The following is an 18,901-nucleotide window of genomic DNA, read 5'->3' as shown; positions in this document are numbered from 1 at the left end:
CATTGAGGAGGGGAGGGAAAGCTACTGAGCCTGAGGTCCTGATCCTGCCTGGCAGACTGCTCTCCTTAATGACGCCAAATCGAGGTACTTTTTCAACCGCTTGTGGCTTGGAGACAGTGGCACACAGTTTGAGAGGGAGAGTTGGAGAGTAAGTCAATAAGGGTAGGGAAAGAAGAAATGGAAAGAGAGGGGGGAGGGAGTTACCTGAAATGAAGACAATCGTCAGTCTAATTTCATGTCAAGTGAATTTTTTTTTGAGCTGTGAGGTCAGTTTGGCTTCGAAAAATTTTCAGATAAATATTAACATTTTGGATCAATGAGGATTCTGGGGAATCCAATTTTGGATAATCGGAGTTGTACTCTATAAACAATATTTGAGCTAGAGTCCTCCATCAAGGTATGAGAAAAAGAAACTGGCAGGTGCCTTCGTGAAAAGGTGGAGGGAGAAGGAAAGAAGGGGCAGGGGGAGGAACACAGGCCAACAGACAAGAGGTCATAGGTGGATATGGGTGAGAGGGCAGAGAGTAAAAAGCTGACTAGTGATAGGGGGAGAGGATAGGTCTCTGATGCTTTTTGCTCATACTTTGACGAAGGGCTCCGAAACACTGGTTATATTATCATTTCTCTGGCATAACAGTGTAGTGAGTTGTGTTAAATAACTCAAATTATGCAAGGTATAGGTCATGTATCTTCTGTGTGATGTGCTGGCGTTGGTGGTGGTGGGGGGGGGGGGTGGGGAGAGAGGGTGGTGGTGAGAAGGGAGTGTAACTTGGGTGGGAAAGGTCCTTTAATATGTTAGACATTTCCTGAGACAGCAGGAGGTATAGACAGAGTAAATGGAGGGTAGACAGGTGTTTGTGTGATGCGTGAGCTATGTTCACAATTCTCTGCAGTTTCTTGTGGTCTTGGGCATAGCAGTTCCTTCCTTTGATGAGATGCATCCAACAGGATACTTCATGAGGTGTATCTGTAGATGATGGTAACCAACCTCAACAACTTGTCAAATTACCTCAGGTTTCTAAGAAAATAGAATCTTTGATGCACTTTCTTGGTTGTAACCTCAACGTGATTAGACCAGGACAGTTATTTGGTGATCTTCAACTCTTCGCCATCTTTACCTCAGCATCTTTGATATATTCAAGGGTGGGTACTCACCTTCGTTTTCTAAAATCAATGACCAATTCCTTCTCTTTATGACAATGAAGGACAGTTGTCCTGACATCATGCTCTATCTCCTTATTATACCCCGCCTCTTTATTGTTTGAGATCTGCCCTAAGACAGTGATGTTGTCTGCAGAACAGTGTTTGGCCACACAGATCTGCATGTGTGATTGGTTGAGATTGCAGTCCTTGGAGGAGAGATTGAGCAGAACATGTCTCTTGCCAGAGTTTAAATTAATGAGAGGTTAACTGATTCATTTGCTTGAGATGCCCCCTCTTTGGCTGAAGTATCTGGGGTAGTGGGGTCATAATCTCAAGAAAGAGAATCAGGACCGAAGGAGGAGAAATGTTGGAGCCATAGGAATTCTGAATCCCAGGACACTGTAAATGATCAGTCAAGATGCAATATTCAACCTGAGGAATTACCAGGGATGAAGAGTGAGCAGGAAGTTGATGAATTCTCTGATCACTTGTGGTCTCATGAATTAACTCAAAAGGGCTGAATTGTCAACTCCCACTTACTATCTTCCTCAGACTAAAGTATCTGCTTTCTGAATTATCATTTTCCTCAACATGCCACTGATCTTTTGGACGACATGCGGTTTATTTCTGTGTCCCACATTTTGATGTATTTAATATGTTGTGAAATTTGCAGAAATGATGTTGCTCTGCCACTGGCATTTAATATGTCTCCTAGTGGAGAAATAATGGCTATTCAAACACATCTGTAAAATATTTAATGTTTGTTATCTTCATCAGTAGTCATAATTAGATGTAGATCCATATTTAATCTAGTTTCTAAGGTGGTAAGCGTCCATTTTCCAATAGCTAACAAAATAACAAAAGCCAGATCATGTTCGTTTCTGTTAATTCTGCTTGCTTTATTTTCTTTGCTTCTACCTTGGTGCTTATGTTGAGGACTAATTGTACTGGAGAATAAAACATCTTTCCACTCTGTAGTGACAGCATCAACTAGTCTTGGGTCAGGTAAAGTGCAAGTTGCATGCAGGTTCGAGCATCTCCTGTGCTGGTCCTATAATGTTACTTGACCCATTGGAAAAGGGTACCCCCCACTGCAGTCACGCACCATTTTCATTTACATGATTAACTCTCGTAGCCTATTTACATTGACAGCTTAATAATGAAACTGAGTTGACATTTCTCTCAAACGAACACAATATGTGCAACACGTCATGACCCAAATTCTGTTCTGAATTGATATTGGCATTTTTAAAAGCATTGTTCTGAAGACAGCCTCTTATGGACCCAGTGCTTTGCAAGCAGCCCAGTTTGATGTCATTGCAAAGCCAGATGCTGCAGTCGTGAGATAGCTAGAAAATGCAGTGTAATAATGAGGTAATGGAACAATATGCAAGATCCCAAATGCTCTTTGGTTTTCAAGGTTGAGTGTTGCTTATTACAGCAGTACAATTCTGTCTTAATCAACCACTAAGCTTTTCAACATTTCTGTGTTCTTTCATTGCAGGAATGAGATTGTCTGATGGGGAAATAGACAAAAACCAGTGCTTCTTTACAACTTTTAATGAAAGGATCCCAAGAAATTTCACAATGGCATAACTGGGCGGAATTTGACATTGATTTACAGAGCGAATAATACTGGTCAACCGAGGCTTGTAACAAGAGTTTAGAGAGCATCTTTCAGAGAAAGAGGAGGTGAAAAGGGTTAGAAAAGGAATTCCTTCGCTCAAGGACCAGCAGGTGATGGCACAACCAAAAGTGATGGGTATTTGGAATGCTCTGAAAGTCAAAAATGGAGGATGCAGAGATACCTAGAGATTAGGTTAGGGAGGGTTGAAGTCAGGGGTTTAAAAACAAACACAAATACTTGGAAAGTCTGGAGTTGGCAGAGTGGAAAGCAGTGGATGCTAGTGAGCTCATGGATGATGCAACAGGAAGATTTAGCTTGAGACAGGTACTACTAGCAACAGAGTTTTGAATCAATGAAGTAAAGATGAGTCTGCTGGAGGAACTCAACAGGAGGAGCAGTATCAGTTGTGGGGGGTGGGGGGTGTCGTAAAGGAATTTCTGGTTTCTATTGATATAGACGTGGTAGCCTTTATAAGGAAGAGAAAATGGGAGGTATGCAATAAGATCCAGTTCTGTAACTGGAGAGTGAAGGATGACAGACAGATAGAGCAGAGTGGGCGTGGTCGAGGCGAGAAGGCAGAAATATTTTGCTGAACATGCTATAGGAAGTAAATCGTAACCAATGTTTTGGGCCTGGGCCCTTTGTCAGGTATAAGCAGAAATAGACAGGCCCAGGTTCGAATGGTTGGTACCCCTTTACTTTCTGCATGGCCTGCTGAATTTCTCTAGCATGTTTGTGTATTGCACTTGACCCCAGCATCTGCATATTTTCTTGTTCAGAAACATTTTGACACAAACTGTTACATTGCTGAGCAATATAGACAAACCTTTGAAGATCAAAAGCGTTTGAATTAAATGAGCGAAATTGAAAAGAAGGAGCAGAGAGGATGATTCCAGTGTGAAGGCAGCCTGGGCAGCCACCACAGTAAATATCAGCTCCAGTCTTTAATAGGACATGTAAAGTAGAACAAGGCAGATTGCACACTCCTTCAACACCTATGTGATTTTATTTAACCTTTTCTATTTCTGCATCTTCGCAGCTGTGCTGTTTCTCTGAGCTAGCCCGTGAGAGCCTGTTGTCAGCACTCATTGTGCATATGCATCAGTTGGTTAGTTCCAGAGCTGAATGATGAGACTCCAAAGTATTTTCCATTTAAACTGTGGAGTATCTGTATATGGCACTCATGCTCCTCAATACAAACATGTGGATCACATTGCCAGGTCCCTGACTTCAGGAGGAAATCAGGGGAACACGACCCAGTCTCCATCGAGGACTCAGTTGTGGAGAGGGTTACGAAATTCAAATTCCTGGGTGTCAACATCTTCGATGATCTGTCCGGGAGTTTCCACGTTGATGAAATCACGAAGAAGGCTCGCCAGCAGCTATACTTTGTGAGGTGTCTGAGGAGATTCGGTATGTCACCGAAAACTCTCAGAAACTTCTACAGAGAGCATTCTGGCTGGTTGCGTCATTGCCTGGTATGGAGGCGCCAACTCTCAGGACAAGAATAAACTCCAGAGGGTTGTTAACTCGGCCTGCGACATCACAGGCACCAGACTTCACTCCAACGAGGACATCTACATGAGGCGGGGTCTTAAAAAAACAGCCTCTATGCTCAAAGACCCCCACCACCCAGGCTACGCCCCCTTCACTCTGCTACCATCGGTGGAAAAAGTACAGGATCCTAAAGACGAGCACTCAGCAGCACAAGGACAGCTTCTTCCCTGCTCTCATCAGATTCCTGAATAATCAATGAGCCAAGGACATGGCCTGACTTTTCGAGCACAATTATTGTTATTAATATTTTTCTAGTACTGCCGTAAGATGGTTATAATATGAACGTTGGCACCATGTTGCTGCCACAAAACACCAAATTTCATGACTTGTTCTTGACAATAAATCCTGATTCTGATTCTGATGTTGGGCAGCTTTGTGGAGTGGAATCGTGCCTTCAGAGAGCAGTTGTTAAAATTATACCATTTGACATCCTTAATTGCCATTTGTTGCAAGGTTTTCATCCATTGGTGTGAACAGGGCTTGGATCCAACTCCCTGAGGCAAATTGATAATGTCCTATGATCCTCTGCCACCACTCATCTATTATTCAAGAGAGCTCTTCAATAGAATTTTCAATTGCAGAGAACATAATCCTACTTAAGAGTGTTTACATATCATGAATGGTGATATTTCGAAATAGCTGATTGTCAATTAAATCTGGAGTATTTTGAATCATTTTGATGTGCTTAGCCAATGAGAGGTAGAAATTGACAGCAGTAGTTTGTGGAATTGTCCATTATATTTTTTGCAATTAATGCACTACACAGTAGTATCAGTTTTGAAAACATATTCCCTCCATTGCGATAATCCTTTCGAGCTGTTGTGGGCTGCATAGTTAACATAGCAGTTAGTGCAACACTATTGGTGTCAGAGACCTGGGTTTGAATCTACTGCATTGTATAAGGAGCTTGCATGTTCTCACCACGTCCATATGGGTTTTCTCCAGGTGCGCCAGTTTCCTTCCATGTTCCAAAGATGTATGGGGCTAGTCGGGTAATTGGTCACATGGGTATACTTAGATGGTGCAGGCTTGTGGGCCAGAATAAGCCTGTTTTTCATGCTGTATCTCTCAATTAAATTAAATTAAAATGTGCAATAGGAAGGGTGACAAGTCTATTTTTAATAAGAAACTGTTGCACATGTGAACTTTGGTCTCAAGGGAGATTATTGCAAAAGATGGAAGCTGAGCAATCGTCTCCCAACACATTATTAATGTACATTTCTAGTCTCCAATCATCCAGGGAAGTACAGCCCTGAATATTTTTAGAAACTGTTCCCTTTGCTCAGTGGTACATTTCACAGATGAGTTCAAAACTCTCAGGGGTTACGATAGAGTAGATGAAAAGAAATTGCTTCCAGGGCAGAGGGCACTGAGTGAAGAAGAGGGAGAAGAGAATGGTTGTATGCAACGATTTACTGTGATCAGAATGCAGAACCAGTGAAGAAGGTAAAAACAGATTCAGCAGTGGATTTTTCAGTGGATTTGGATAAATAATTGAAAAAGTCTCGTTTGCGGTGAGTTTGGAATTAACTGGATGGCTTGATGAACTGAATTGTACTCTTCTGTGCTGAGATTCTGTGATGCAGTCTTGATTTGGAGTGCTATTGGAGAATTAGGGGAATGCCCATCGTTTTGAAGGACACAATTAGAATTTAGTCATGTTGGATTACTTGCTTAAATTGTGTGAACTTCAGGTAATGCTCCAAAGCATTACGCCATGGAATTCAAGTCTGGGATTCTGCACATGACCAAGTTATTGATCTTGGCAGAAGAGGCATGTGTTGAAAACCAAACGAGCCCATGTTTTTTTATACTTTGCTAAAAGTAGTTCCCACTGCTGGAAAGCATCAGTCGTTCAGATTTATTTCTGGTTCAGTGTGTTCAAGAGATCAATGGAAGAACTTGTATCTCAAAAGCATCTTTCATGTTCCTTTCAAAACATCTCAAAATACTTCACTGCCCTGAAAAGCATGTAACCACTGTAGCAACGCAGAAAATGCAGCAAGTCTGTTTGCAAACATCAGGCTCCCACACACAACATTGAGTCGATGTCCTGATAATTTGTTTATTTTGTGAAGTTGGTTGTGGGATAAATATTGAGAAATTGACAGGAGAGAATTCCCACTCTTTAACCAGGCATAATTTTTGTGTATCATTCCAATCAGTCCTGCAGTAAATGTACAAGGATATTCTAGTTTTAGTGATCTGAGAATTGATCCCACAAAAGATGCAAGTGTACTGCCAAATGAGATGTTGTCAATAAATTACATTTAAGCAAGATGCATAGTAATATACAGTTTCAGGGAAGACGTTGTTTCATTAACGCAATATGCAAAAACTATTCTGTATCTAAAGCAACCTGTCTGTATGGAAGTATCACTGACACTGGATTTTAGAGAGCCACTAGTCAGTAAATTCTGTTTTACGTATGTCTCTGTACCTTCATTTCAGAGATTGGATCCGTGGCAATGTGGGTCTGTGATTAGAAGCAGAACATAGATGTTAAAGGCAGAAGTCTGTTAACTATTCCATACTTTGAGCAGATTGTGCAGGGTGTGCACAGTTCAGCAGAATGCCTGAAGAATTGATCAGACTTAGCAGGCTAGTCAGAGTGATGTGCAGCTTTGGGAGCTCGTTTCTGCTTGGGAGTCAGAGGCTCAGCCGATTTTAGCTAACGGTTTGTCCTGTGGGTGTACCGCTGTTAATTGTATCATTTTGTGTGGCAAGGACATCTATACGTTAGAGTATTGTACTATAGTTGAAGCCCATTAATTGTGATGTCGTTGAGGAGATGTCTTTATCAGAACTGTTCCCGTCACCAGTGCTCATCTGTACTGATTAAATACAATAGGACTCAATGTGATTCTTGAGAACATTACCTCTTAAGTAATTTCCTCATTAACCAGGACCCCATCAACTGTTTATTAAAGGAACAGAATAATTGAAATAGGTTTCTTTATGAATGTTCACCTCAAAACCTAACCATTTATACTCTGTATAAATAAGCTGCACATTACTTCCCAAAATTAACTGCAGCATTTTGGATTGGAGGTTATTTATCCATTCAAAAATGCTATGTGTTCCCTGTGACCCTGACTGTAAGCTTTGCAATTAAATCCCTCTATTTGCATTTAAGCTTTAACATAAACTAATGACAAACCTCAAAAACAATTTGAAACTCAATCAGTTTAACTCAGGAGGGTAAATTTAATATTATAATTTGTCTTATTGAATTATATTAGCTTGGCAGGGTAGCATGCAAATATATGACCCTTACTTAGTGTCTTAAGTGGTAGCTGCGATGATGGATATTTCAGTTCTGATAAGGAACTTTGGGGGAACTTTGGAATTCCACTGAATATTCCCTTGGAGGTCTGAGACTTGAACCAGATCTCATACTGAGTTGATCTTCGTCTCCCCATTTCCATAATTTGCCTTTGTTCCCAATATGTCAGCATGGCACAAATAACAGTTTCTATTAATATCAGATGGAGTTGTGGAGGACAGCATTCTAATGTAGTAAATGACCTCCCTGTGGGGTTGTTATTGCCACTATAGAACATCAGTTACACAGTTGCAACAATAGTCGCTTAATTGATTCGTTTAATTAGCAGGAGATGAAGTTTGTGCTGCATCTTGTCATCGAGTATCACGAGAGGGGGCCCAGCAGTCTGTGCAGCCTGCCACCATTGAGAGTTTCTACTTGTCATATTCATATAAAGCTGTAATTAGATGTAAATGAAAACTGCCAAAACCATTCTAACTTTTATTTGACCATATAAAGAAGCTTTGAACGCTGATCAAACAGCAAGAGAAATTTTAATCCTACTTTATTTTTGATTGTTATGCCCATGCTTGCCAGATTAAATCTCGAGGTTAATGGATTCAACAAAAAACTGGGGAAGCAAGAATTTTGAAGATGTGGTGAAGATTTCATTCTGTAAAATAGAGGGACTAATATCTCTTCAGCAAGTTCAGAACTATACAATGTCATAAGGGCTTTGGAGTCCGAGAAGGAGAAATGGAGTCCCTTTTATAAAGTGGGAAAGGTGACAGGCAACAGATCAAGCTCTCATGAAAAGCAATGTGATGGTTACTCCAGACAACTTCCTGCTGTGATTCTGGGTGAGGGGCGGGTATAAAGCAGAACGCAGGAACAGTTCCACACCTCCACACTCTTGAGAATACTAGCTTTTAGACATTAGTAATACACCTTATCATAGGATCTTTACATCTGCTCAAGAGACAAACAAAGCTTTGGTTTAACATCTGATCTGAAAGATAATGACTCAGGCAGTTTAGCCCTCCCTCATTACTCCAGAGAAGTGTTAGTCTGGATATTAAATTAAATCAGCTGGGTGGGGGGACACTCAGCAACACCTCGGGAAAGAGAAACAGTCAGATTTGTCTCAATAAAGGATCCTGACCCAAAACATTGACTGACCATTCTTACCCTGCTGTCTGATCTGCTGAGTTCTTCCAGCAATCCTTTGTCTGCTCAAGATTCCAGCATTTGCAGTCTTTGGTGTTTCTCTAACAATCAGTTATATTTCAAATTTCCAGAATATGTGACTTTTCTTTCTGATTTTTTTATTTACTGTTAATCTGGATGTCCTAGATTTGGAAGTGTGGAGAATATTTAAGATTCTGCAATAACTGGCAGAATGCGTAACTTTACAGTTTGAATTCATTGGCAAATCCAAAGGTCCCTTTAGAATTGCTTTTAACTTAGTTTTTTGATCTAAGTGAAAACTCTCTTGGCCAACCAGCTGCATTCTTGGTTTCTTTCCAGTGCATACCTTTGGATGCCTCATCAGGTGACTAGATGAAAATGTGGCTTGCCTTTGGGTACCCTTTTTTCACCAGATATTTGGCAGTTGGAGTTTCTAATGCTTCAGCTGATTAACAACAATCTGTGCCACCTAACGCATCTACTGCTGGTTTGCTAAGGGAATAGCCGATGGGATGAACTTGGCATCGACCTCTGTGACATACGTGCTGGTTCATTGATGCCCCAACAGTAGAATGCTAGTGTTGATGCCTCACGCCGCTCTCCACCCCACTCTCGCCAGTCTTCCATTTTCCTTTATCTGTTTATCCAGCTTCCCCTCAACTACATCTCTGCTGTTCACCTTCATCCCACTCTAGGAGAGAGTTCCACATTGTCACCCTGGAGAAAGAGGTTTCTCCTAAATTTCCAAAATGGAAGTATTTTTGGCTTTGTTACTTTTTTTTAATCAGTTACCTCACAAAAGGTCTGTGCCATTGTTAATCAAGTTCACTCTGTGAAAGCTATGAACTCATCTGTTGTAATATAAAATAACCATTACTTGTGAGTTTTCCCATTCCAGGAGCTATTCCTGAACAAGATGGTCATTTGATTGCATGGAGTGCTGACAGCTCAAAGTAAAGTCAGCTGAGAAATTGCAAAGCCACCAAGGAACAAAACCTCTCTTGGTTTTTCTAACATTTGTGTTCACGATGAATGGATGGCAAGGTCCCATAATCATCATTAAATTTTCAGAGATTGCACTGGTCAAGCCTAGGCCAGTCATGAGCTTCATCTCTCTTTCAAGAGAGTAGTGGAGAATGGCTCTTGATTGCCCCTCCCATCCCACACTATTGCATGTGTACAGGCATCAGATTTCAGATTTATTGTCAGAGTACAGACATGACATCACATATAACTGTGAGATTCTTCTTTCCTGCAGGAATGGCAGAATTACCACTAATTGGTAGTGCAAAGAAAACTGTACACAGAGTATATACGCAAACAAATAAAGAACTGTAAACAGATAACAAACTGTGCAATACAGAGACAATTTAAAAAAATCAATAGAGTGCAGAAGTAAGAATCCTTAAATCAAGTCAAGCCACCTTCATACCATGCTCGCACAGTAAAGATAGCACTTCTCCAGGACCCAGAACATATTTACATAAATATAAGTTAGAATAGAAGTTAAACACATTGAAATATTAAAATATTAAGATGTATACAGTGAAAGTCCATGGTACACTATCCACATATGTTCTGGGAATTCAGACTTTGGGGGGGGAGAAACTGTTGCCCAATCTGGACTTAAGGGCACGAGTGCTATGGTACCTCCTACCAGATGGGAGAACAGTTTACACGAGGGGTGTATGGAATCCTTCACAGTATTTATTTGGTTTTCACCTGTGTTGAATGTAGCGGATGACCTTCTTAGTAGGAAGAGTTCCCTCAATGATCTTTTCAATGATCAATGAGTTCCTGATTGAGTTTGTTGTTCAGGAGTCTCAAGGTGGAGGGGTAGCAGCTGTTCCTGAACCTGGTGATTTGAGTCTTGTAGCACCTATACCTCTTGCCTGATGGCAGTAGTGAGAACAGAGCACGTACTAGGTGTTGTGGGTCTTTAATGTTTGCTGCTGCTCTTTGACGGCAGCGTTCCCTGTAGATGTTCTCAATAGCAGAGATGGTTTTGCCTGCGATGTCCCGGGCTGTGTCCACTACCTTTTGGAGGGCTTTACGCTCAGGTGTATTGGTGTCCCCATACCAGACTGTGTTGCAGTCAGTCAGCACACTTTCCATCATATCTCTGTAGAAAGTCGCTAGGGTTTCTGGTGTCATACCAAACTTCTGCAAACTTCTAGGGAAGTAGAGGTACTGACGTGCTTTCTTCATGATGCCATTGGTGTGTTGGGTCCAGGAAAGATCCTCTGATGTAGTGATTCCTAAGAACTTTGCTCACCCTCTCCACCTCTGATCCCCCAATGATCGCTAGTTAGTATACCTCTGGCTTTCCTTTTCTCATGTCAACAATCAGAGCTCCGTAATTTTGGTGACTGTTGGTGCACCATTCAGCCAAGTTTTCAATTTCCATCCTGTAGGCTGACTCATCCCTTTCCTTTATACAACCCACTACAGTGGTATCATTGGAAAATTTGTAGATGGTGTTGTTGTCATACTGAGCCACACAGTTATAGGTATAAAGTGAGTAGAGCAAGAGGTTAAGGACACAGCCCTGTGGTGCTCCGGTAATACTGGAGATTGTGGAGGAGAAGTTCTTACTGATTGTGGTCTGGAGGTGAGGAAATCCAGGATCCAATTCCACAGTGGCATGTTAACTCCCAGGTCTTGGAGTTTGCTGATCAGTTTTGAGGGGATGATGGGAGCAATATTTTCAATATTCATAAAGACTATTCAATTCAGGAGCAAGATGATTGCATTTTCTATGTACCCAGCCATTATCATTCTTGGCTTTCTAGTCTGTCACATGATGGTCTTTGTTTCATTGCTCAAGTATCTAATCAGTACTGAATGTCAACCAGCCATAAGTGGTCTTGCAAAAATTTCTTATTTCTGCTCTGTCCAATCTTGAGGATGTAAACAAACATCAAACTTCATTTGATGCCTCACACAACTCTTCACCCCATTTGAGAGATCATATTCTCGAATTATTTATTTAAGTAAAGTGAGATTAATACAACTCAAAAGTGCTTGCAAATATTCACTTTGCCTTGTGACTACATGCCAGTAGTCCAAAATTAAAATAATCCAAGATTTTTCGACATAGTTTGCATCAAAATGTAATGTTTGTCACACACATGTGTATGGATCAAAAAGATGACATAGCTATTTGAGTTTCTGTTATTTTCTATGCAGATCTGAGAAGAGATTTTAATATTTACAGAGGAATAAAGTACTGATCCAGTAGCTATAAATAATTTATCATAAACTGGAACAGAGTACATTAAGAGACCAAAAGAATTACAACTTATTTAAAAAAAAACATTTTTATAAACAAAGTAGTGTAACTGACTTGGTTAAATATCCAACATCAAACCTCATTTTTAACAGGTTGTGAATCGGCATGGTTTTCATTCTTCTGAGGAGTATAATTAGATTCATTTATTCAGTATAAGGAAATTTACATAAGTTTTACATAAATGTCCTGTGCATCATTTTATCAGTGGTGAGTGCAACTGTTTGACACTCACATATAAATTGATATTGCTTCACAAATCTCCACTGTGAATTCTCCTGATTAAATTATGCACTATTTATTATAAAACCCCTGATTTTGTATTGTTATTGCCTTTATGTGAATGTACAAATGGATTGACAGCAATATAACCAGCAGCTCCGTATTATGCCTTGAGTGTACTAATGGAAGTAAAAGTCCAGTCTCTGCATATTCAATCATTTTGCACTGTTGGCTATTAACTTGCAACCTGCGCTCAGCAAACTGTCTCTGCAGCTCTGCGCCATCCGGAAGCCTCAGTCGTGTCTATTATTTTTTATTTCTCACCACATAGAAGATTATCATTTGGCCCATCTGACTAGTGTAGGCTCTCAGAGTAATCCCAACAGGAGTGGAAAAAATGTCCTGTGTTTTCTGTGCAAATAAATCTCTGGTGGTCTTGGAGTGGTGTTATAGTTTGGGTTCAGGAGCTGAAGGCTGCCCAAAGAAAGAAACTGCTCTTGAGCCTCGAGGTGCTGGACTTCAGGCTTCTGCCAGAAGATTGCATTGAGAAGAAGTGGAGACCAGTGTGATGGGGGTCCTTTATGATACTGGCTGCCACCAAGCACTAGAAGAGTTCAGCAGGTTGGTCAACATCTGTGGAAGTAAAAAGAAAAGGTGTGATTTGCCATTTTGAGTCATGACCCTGCACCAGGGCTGAGAGGAAAGCATGCCAGTATTACAATAGGTGGGACACAGGGTGATATGTGATAGTGGAATCAGTTGAGGAAGGGACGATGCGCACATGGACTGAGGTGAGGGATTGGCTATTTTTTAACAAAGGCTGATTGGTGAATGTTTAGCTTGGGTACCTTACGTGATGTTGTGAATGTCAAGATTTCCATTTTCAGACGACCTCTGGTGCTATCATCCCACACACCCCACTCTCCATATTTTTTCCTTTGCTCCCCTCTTCCACACTGGGTTCTGTTTGCCCATCTGGTTCCAACACCAACCAGTCTCTGCTCCTCCTCCTCTCCACACAACTCCCTCACTGCTAGTCCAGATACAAGGCCTTGACCATTTGCCACCTGATCTACTTGAATTCCCCCAGCATTTTGAGTTTGGAAACTAATAATTTCACCGCAGGTTGAGAAGTCTGAGGCTAGGCAGAGCTTAAATGCTAGGCCTCTCAGGAGTAAAATTGGAGAGGCTCATGGAACTTTGGAACTCCTAAAGATGGGTAATTTGCTAATGTTAACTGTGATGTTGACAGATTTTTTTGCTTCAGCCATAGGTTTTAAGAGACCTGGGGAGAACAGAAATCAGAAGTATCTCATGAAATGGAAAATAGTCAAGGAGATAAAAAAATAAAAAAATAATGCTGTTAAACAAGAAAGTCTGCAGATATTGTGGCAAATGCAATACACAAGTGTGTTGGAGAAACTCAGCTCAATTACCAAGGATAACCAACATTTTGGGCCGAGTTAACAATCCTCTGGAATTTTTTTCTTGTCCTGAGATTTGGGGCTTCCATACAACCAGCCAGAATGTTCTCCACGGTACACCTGTAGAGGTTTATGAGAATCTTCAGTAACATACCAAATCTCCTTAAGCACTTCACAAAGTATAGCCGCTGGCAAGCCTTTGTGATTGCATCAACATGGAGGCTCCAGGACAGATCCTCAGAGATATTTACACCAAGGAATTTGACCCTCTCCACTACTGAGCCCTCGATGAGGACTGGGCTGTGTTCCCCTGACTTCCTGCTGAAGTCCACAATCACCTCCTTGGTTTTGATAGAAGAAAGAAGGAAAGGGGGTTGTGAGCTGGAGGGATAGAGAAGGAGAGAGACCAGGGGAGGGGGTTAACGGAAATTGGAGAAGTTGATGATAATGCCATTTGGCTGCAGAAAGGGATTGTTCCTCCAATTTGTAGAGGGCCTCAGTTTGGCAGTACTAGGCCATAGACAGGCATGTCCATGTGGAAATGGTGTGTGGAATTAAAATTGTTGGTCACTTGGTCACTGGGAGATCCTGGTAATTGCAGCAGACAGAGTGAAGGAGCAGTTTACAGAGGTGAGAATGCAGTGGGATTTGAAATTATGGATAAACACGTTAAAGTGGGAAGTGCATGTGATGCAAGGCAGTGAATGGAAGGGTGATGGGTGAGTGAGCCCTGGTGGGGAAAGCAAATACTGTTGACAAATTTGTTGAAAGTCAGAACATGAATGATTTTAAAAAAGGGCTATTGAACAAGCTGTAAAGTGCTGATAGCAAGTTATACATGGTGAAAGTTACCGTAGGCAAAAATCATGAGAGAAAATGCAGTTAATTAGTAATGGAAGGAAAAACAAAAGAATTTGGGAATGAGGAGAGGCAAGTGTTGCTTTATTTAATAGATTACATATCATACTTCAAGCATACATTTTGCACAAAATACAACACTGTCAAAGATTTCAGTCTTCTCCAAAAAGTAGGTGACGCATCATCCATAGGAAGTAAATCGCAGTCATCGTTTCAGGCCTGAGCCGTTCTTCAGCAGACTTAAAAAAACAGGTAGTTGCCTAAATAAAGGGGAGGAAGGGGGAAGAACAAGGGGTTGCAGGTAACAGGAAAGAGGTAGACCAAGCAGTAATCATTTGAAGAATTTTAAAGTTTGGAACTGATGGGGATTGGTTTCCTTGTGTGGGAGCTCAAAGCTAGGGGACATCAATGTGCGAACAATGCAGCAAACGTTCAGATGAACCTCTTCTCCCAGAGCATGGTGAGGAGAACGTGGAGCTCACTCCCACGGGAAGTGTTTGAGGCAACCCACAGGGAGATGTTTCAGGGGAAGCTGGATAAACACAGCAGAGAAAGGGTAAAGGACATTGATAGAGTGAGATGAACAGGCAGGCGGAGGTTCAAGCAGAGCATAAACATTGCCACACAGCAACTGGGCCAAATGGCAAGAGCAAAATGGGAAGCAAAGGTGACATCTGATTTTTATGATTGGAAGCTTATTTTTGTGCTGTGTCACCATGTTTTGCATTACCACAGTGACTGACTGCTCCCAGCTTTTAACTTGCACTAATCTTTCTTGTGTTGATTGGCACCATTTAAAAGGAATTTTGCTGTAAGTCTGTTTTACTTTGAAGTTACTGTGACTAAGGAATGCTAGTAAGGCTTGAGATCTTGTTCAAGTCTAAATTCTTGCACTTTTAAGTATTTTACTTGGCATTCGAGCTTTCCCCAGATGAAATGTTTTGATACTAAGTAAATTCCTCCAACTATTTTACAGCACGGCCTTCTTTTATGGGAGCACACACTGAGCAGGAAAGTAGAATGGCCCATGGTCAGCATAAAAAACAATTATTGTTGTGCACAATTATTTTCTACCATTTGTCCAACATTTAATGGGATTGAGATTGTCCCTTGTCAAGCAGATGATTCCATCTGGGCTCCTTCTGGGAGTACTTTGCTCAACATCACCCTTGGCTGCTTTCCCCTGTGGTTTAATCATCCACTTGCATTCTTTGATTTGGTGAAAGAGTTAATGAAGTACCATTGAGAATCTTAAAACAAAAATGCTGAAAGACACCCTTCGCTGTTGGATGTGTTGGCTAGAATATTTCCAGCCTTTTATAGTTCCCGTGTTTAAAAGGAGACACAATTTCCATCAAGTTGAACAAGAAAGTCTGAAGACTTTCTGAAGTCTGAAAGAAAGTCTGAAGATTGTAGCTCAATATGTAAAAGAGCTGGAGAATCTCAGCAGGTCATCCAGCATCCACATAGGAAGCAAAGATATATAACAAACGTTTTGGGCCTGAGGCCTTCATCAAGGTACCTTCCTCAAAGTACTGTGTTCTATTAATAGTTCTCTGGAAGAAATTGCCAAGTTCTGAGTCCGCTGCTGGAAATAATATCTGCAGGCCTTTGGGGAGTTTGAGAGGATTAGACGAAGGCTGTGTGCCATCGATTCACCAGCACAGGGCAGTTGTTTCCTGCTTCAGTACCTTAAATTTTGTGCAAGAGTCTTCATAGTTATAGAGTTATACAGCATGGAAACAAGCCCTTCAGTACAACTTACCTTCCCTGACCAAAAGAGTTACCCTCTTAAATCTCTTCCCCTCATCTTAAACCTCTGTCCTCTGGGTACTGATTCCTCTACTCTGGGAAAATGACTCCGAGTTCACTCGATCGATTCCTTTCACGATTTTGTACACCTCTATTGAATCACCCCATATCTTCCTGCAACCCACGGTTGGCTGCTCAAGAGCAAGGTGGCCCAAACTGAACACAATACTCCAGATCGGGCCTCACCATTATCTTATACAACTGCAACATGACCTCCCAACTTCTATAATCAATACTTAGGCTCATGAAGGCTCATATGCCAAAAGCCTTTCTGAACATCCTATCTGCCTGTGAGATTAAATTAAAAAATCTCCAGACGCTGTGATTGTAATTTCCACAAAAAGGCTGGAGTGTTCTTTATGTTGTATAGATAAAAATACATAACCAATATTTAGGGTATGAGCCATTCTTCAAGATATGAGCAAAAAGCAGGCAAGTGCCTGGATAAAATGGTGGGCGAGAGGCACAGGCCCACAAGCAAAAGATCAATGGGTGGGAGGGCATTAAAGAATAAAGCTGAGAAGTGATAAGGAGAGGAGATAGCTCTATGAATGGAGATATAAAGTTAGAAGTACTTCAAATCCTCCACCCTTCTCTGTAAGATTCGCTAACATACAGCAAAGCTATGTGTTTGTCAGTATCCCTTGCACTCTTCAACATCATATGGTCATAAAAGGTGCTGACGATGGCTGAGAATATGAAGTGGACAGGAATTGAAGCAAGCACCAAGATTTTTAGTGTGAGTCTAAACTTAAGAGGGATGAGATGAGAATTCCTTCACTCAAAGGGTTGCGAGTCTGTGAATTTCTTAGCCCGGAAGCTGGGTCTGCTCAGTCATCGAGATTATTTGATGCTGAGACTGATCCTTTTGGGTGGCAAAGGAATGGGTGAGAAGGCAATCAGTGAAGCGGAACTGGTGTTGGGCCGAAGAGCCTTTTCTATGCTCTGTAACTCTATGACAAGGTATTCATGAATGGGAATTCTGTTTATTGAAGCACATTTTATTTTCTTGACTTAGTTGTTTAATTCAAATACTTTGACCTAGATTTTAGCACTGTGTTTTGGAAGAGGATCATTCAGTCTTGGATGTCTTGACCAGTTCAATTCTTTGCTAAAAATGAGCTGCTAAAGGAACTCTGTGGGTCAGGCCGTACCTGTCGAGGTAAAGGAACCACTGATGTGTTGGGTACAGTCTTGATGCAGACCTGAAACATTGACGATCCTTTTGCCTTTGCAGATGCTGTCTGGTCCAGTTTGAGCAAACAGTGGGAGCTGGGGGAACTGAACTGATTTTTGTTTTTAAATTTGGTAACAAGCCATTTGCTGCCCAAGAGTCCATGCCGCTGACTTTGTACCCGATTAACCTGAACAATGGGAGGAAACTGGAGCCCCCGGGGAAAACCCACACAGGCACCAGCAGACGTACAAACTCCTTACAGACAGTGCGGGATTCGAACCCTTGTCCTGATCACTGGTGCTAATGGCTACACCAACTGTGCTGCCCTAATCAGACAACATCAATGGGCAGAAATGCTCAGTCAGTGTTTTGGGCCAGGACCCTTTATGAATCTCAATTATGGGTTCCAGCCCCAAAACATTGACTGAGCATTTCTGCCCGTTGATGCTGTCTGATCCATTGAGACCCCTCCAGCTGTTTTTTTTTGCCCCAGATTCCAGAAGAGGGATCCTGCCAGAGATTGATAAAATATGATATCTGTTGGGTAGTTGTGAGGTCTTCACGGTCTGTCAAGATGGGATTTAGAGAATGTGGGTTGAGCTGTAATAACATTGAATGCTTTTGGAACTTTATGGAGCAGATGAACAATGTAATGGGTGTAAAGTCTTTAGAAAAATATAATGTATCAGATCAGGGGATTGAAGGTTCATTGGGTGACATGGGCTTGTGTGCCAAAATGGCCTGTAGCCGTGCAGTACGTCTAAATTTTTTTAAAAAGTGCATGATGTTGATTGGAAACATTAAGGCTTCTGTATGAATGTAAAATGTTGTGGATGGAGGAATGGTAGAAAAATTACAAATGGGTATTTTTCTGCTTTGTGCATTGTGTAGATGAATCATCTGGAGGCAGACATAAACAGAGGAGTAATGTATCTGAATATTAAGGGGCAGTTTGAGCTATGAGGAAGATACCTCATCCACTGTGGCAAATTCCAATGAGGATAAATGTAAAATGATAGTTTAATCTCGTTTAAACGAGATTTGCAAGGGGAGGGGAACCAGAGTGCCAGAGCAGAAGGAGGAGGGAAAAGATGATGTGAAAATTGCATGCACCGTTAGAAGTTAACGGGTTGAACATGGTGGAAATGTTCTCAGGTGCATCTATTTCAATGCAGGGAGTGTTGTGGGAAAGGCAGATGAATTTAGAGTGTGGATTACGACATTATGGCTATCGGTAAAACTTGGTTACAGGAGGGGCAGGACTGGCATCTCAGTGTTTCGGGCTTCTGTTGCTTTAGACATGATAGAACAGGGAAGATGAAAGGGAGAGGAATGGCAT

General features: G+C 41.4%; 1 protein-coding gene across 4 annotated transcripts in view; it reads left to right on the top strand.

Annotated features, from left to right (window-relative positions):
- Positions 1-18,901, top strand: part of pcca (propionyl-CoA carboxylase subunit alpha) — a 632,301-nt gene that overhangs the window by 494,995 nt on the left and 118,405 nt on the right. Inside the window, exon 22 of one of the 4 annotated variants that reach the window (XM_069890500.1) lies at positions 13,559-13,590. The exons of the other annotated variants lie outside the window; for them this stretch is intronic. Within the exon in view, the coding sequence (XP_069746601.1) occupies positions 13,559-13,564 (6 nt within the window). The 3' untranslated portion in view covers positions 13,565-13,590. Of the gene's footprint in view, positions 1-13,558; positions 13,591-18,901 lie in introns of those variants that run through there. 4 annotated transcript variants of the gene reach the window in all.

Source organism: Narcine bancroftii, chromosome 7 (genome assembly GCF_036971445.1).
Source record: "Narcine bancroftii isolate sNarBan1 chromosome 7, sNarBan1.hap1, whole genome shotgun sequence".
Classification (NCBI taxonomy): Eukaryota; Metazoa; Chordata; class Chondrichthyes; order Torpediniformes; family Narcinidae; genus Narcine; species Narcine bancroftii.
The sequence above is the reverse complement of the archived record's forward strand: the minus strand, read 5'-3'. Positions and strand labels throughout refer to the sequence as shown.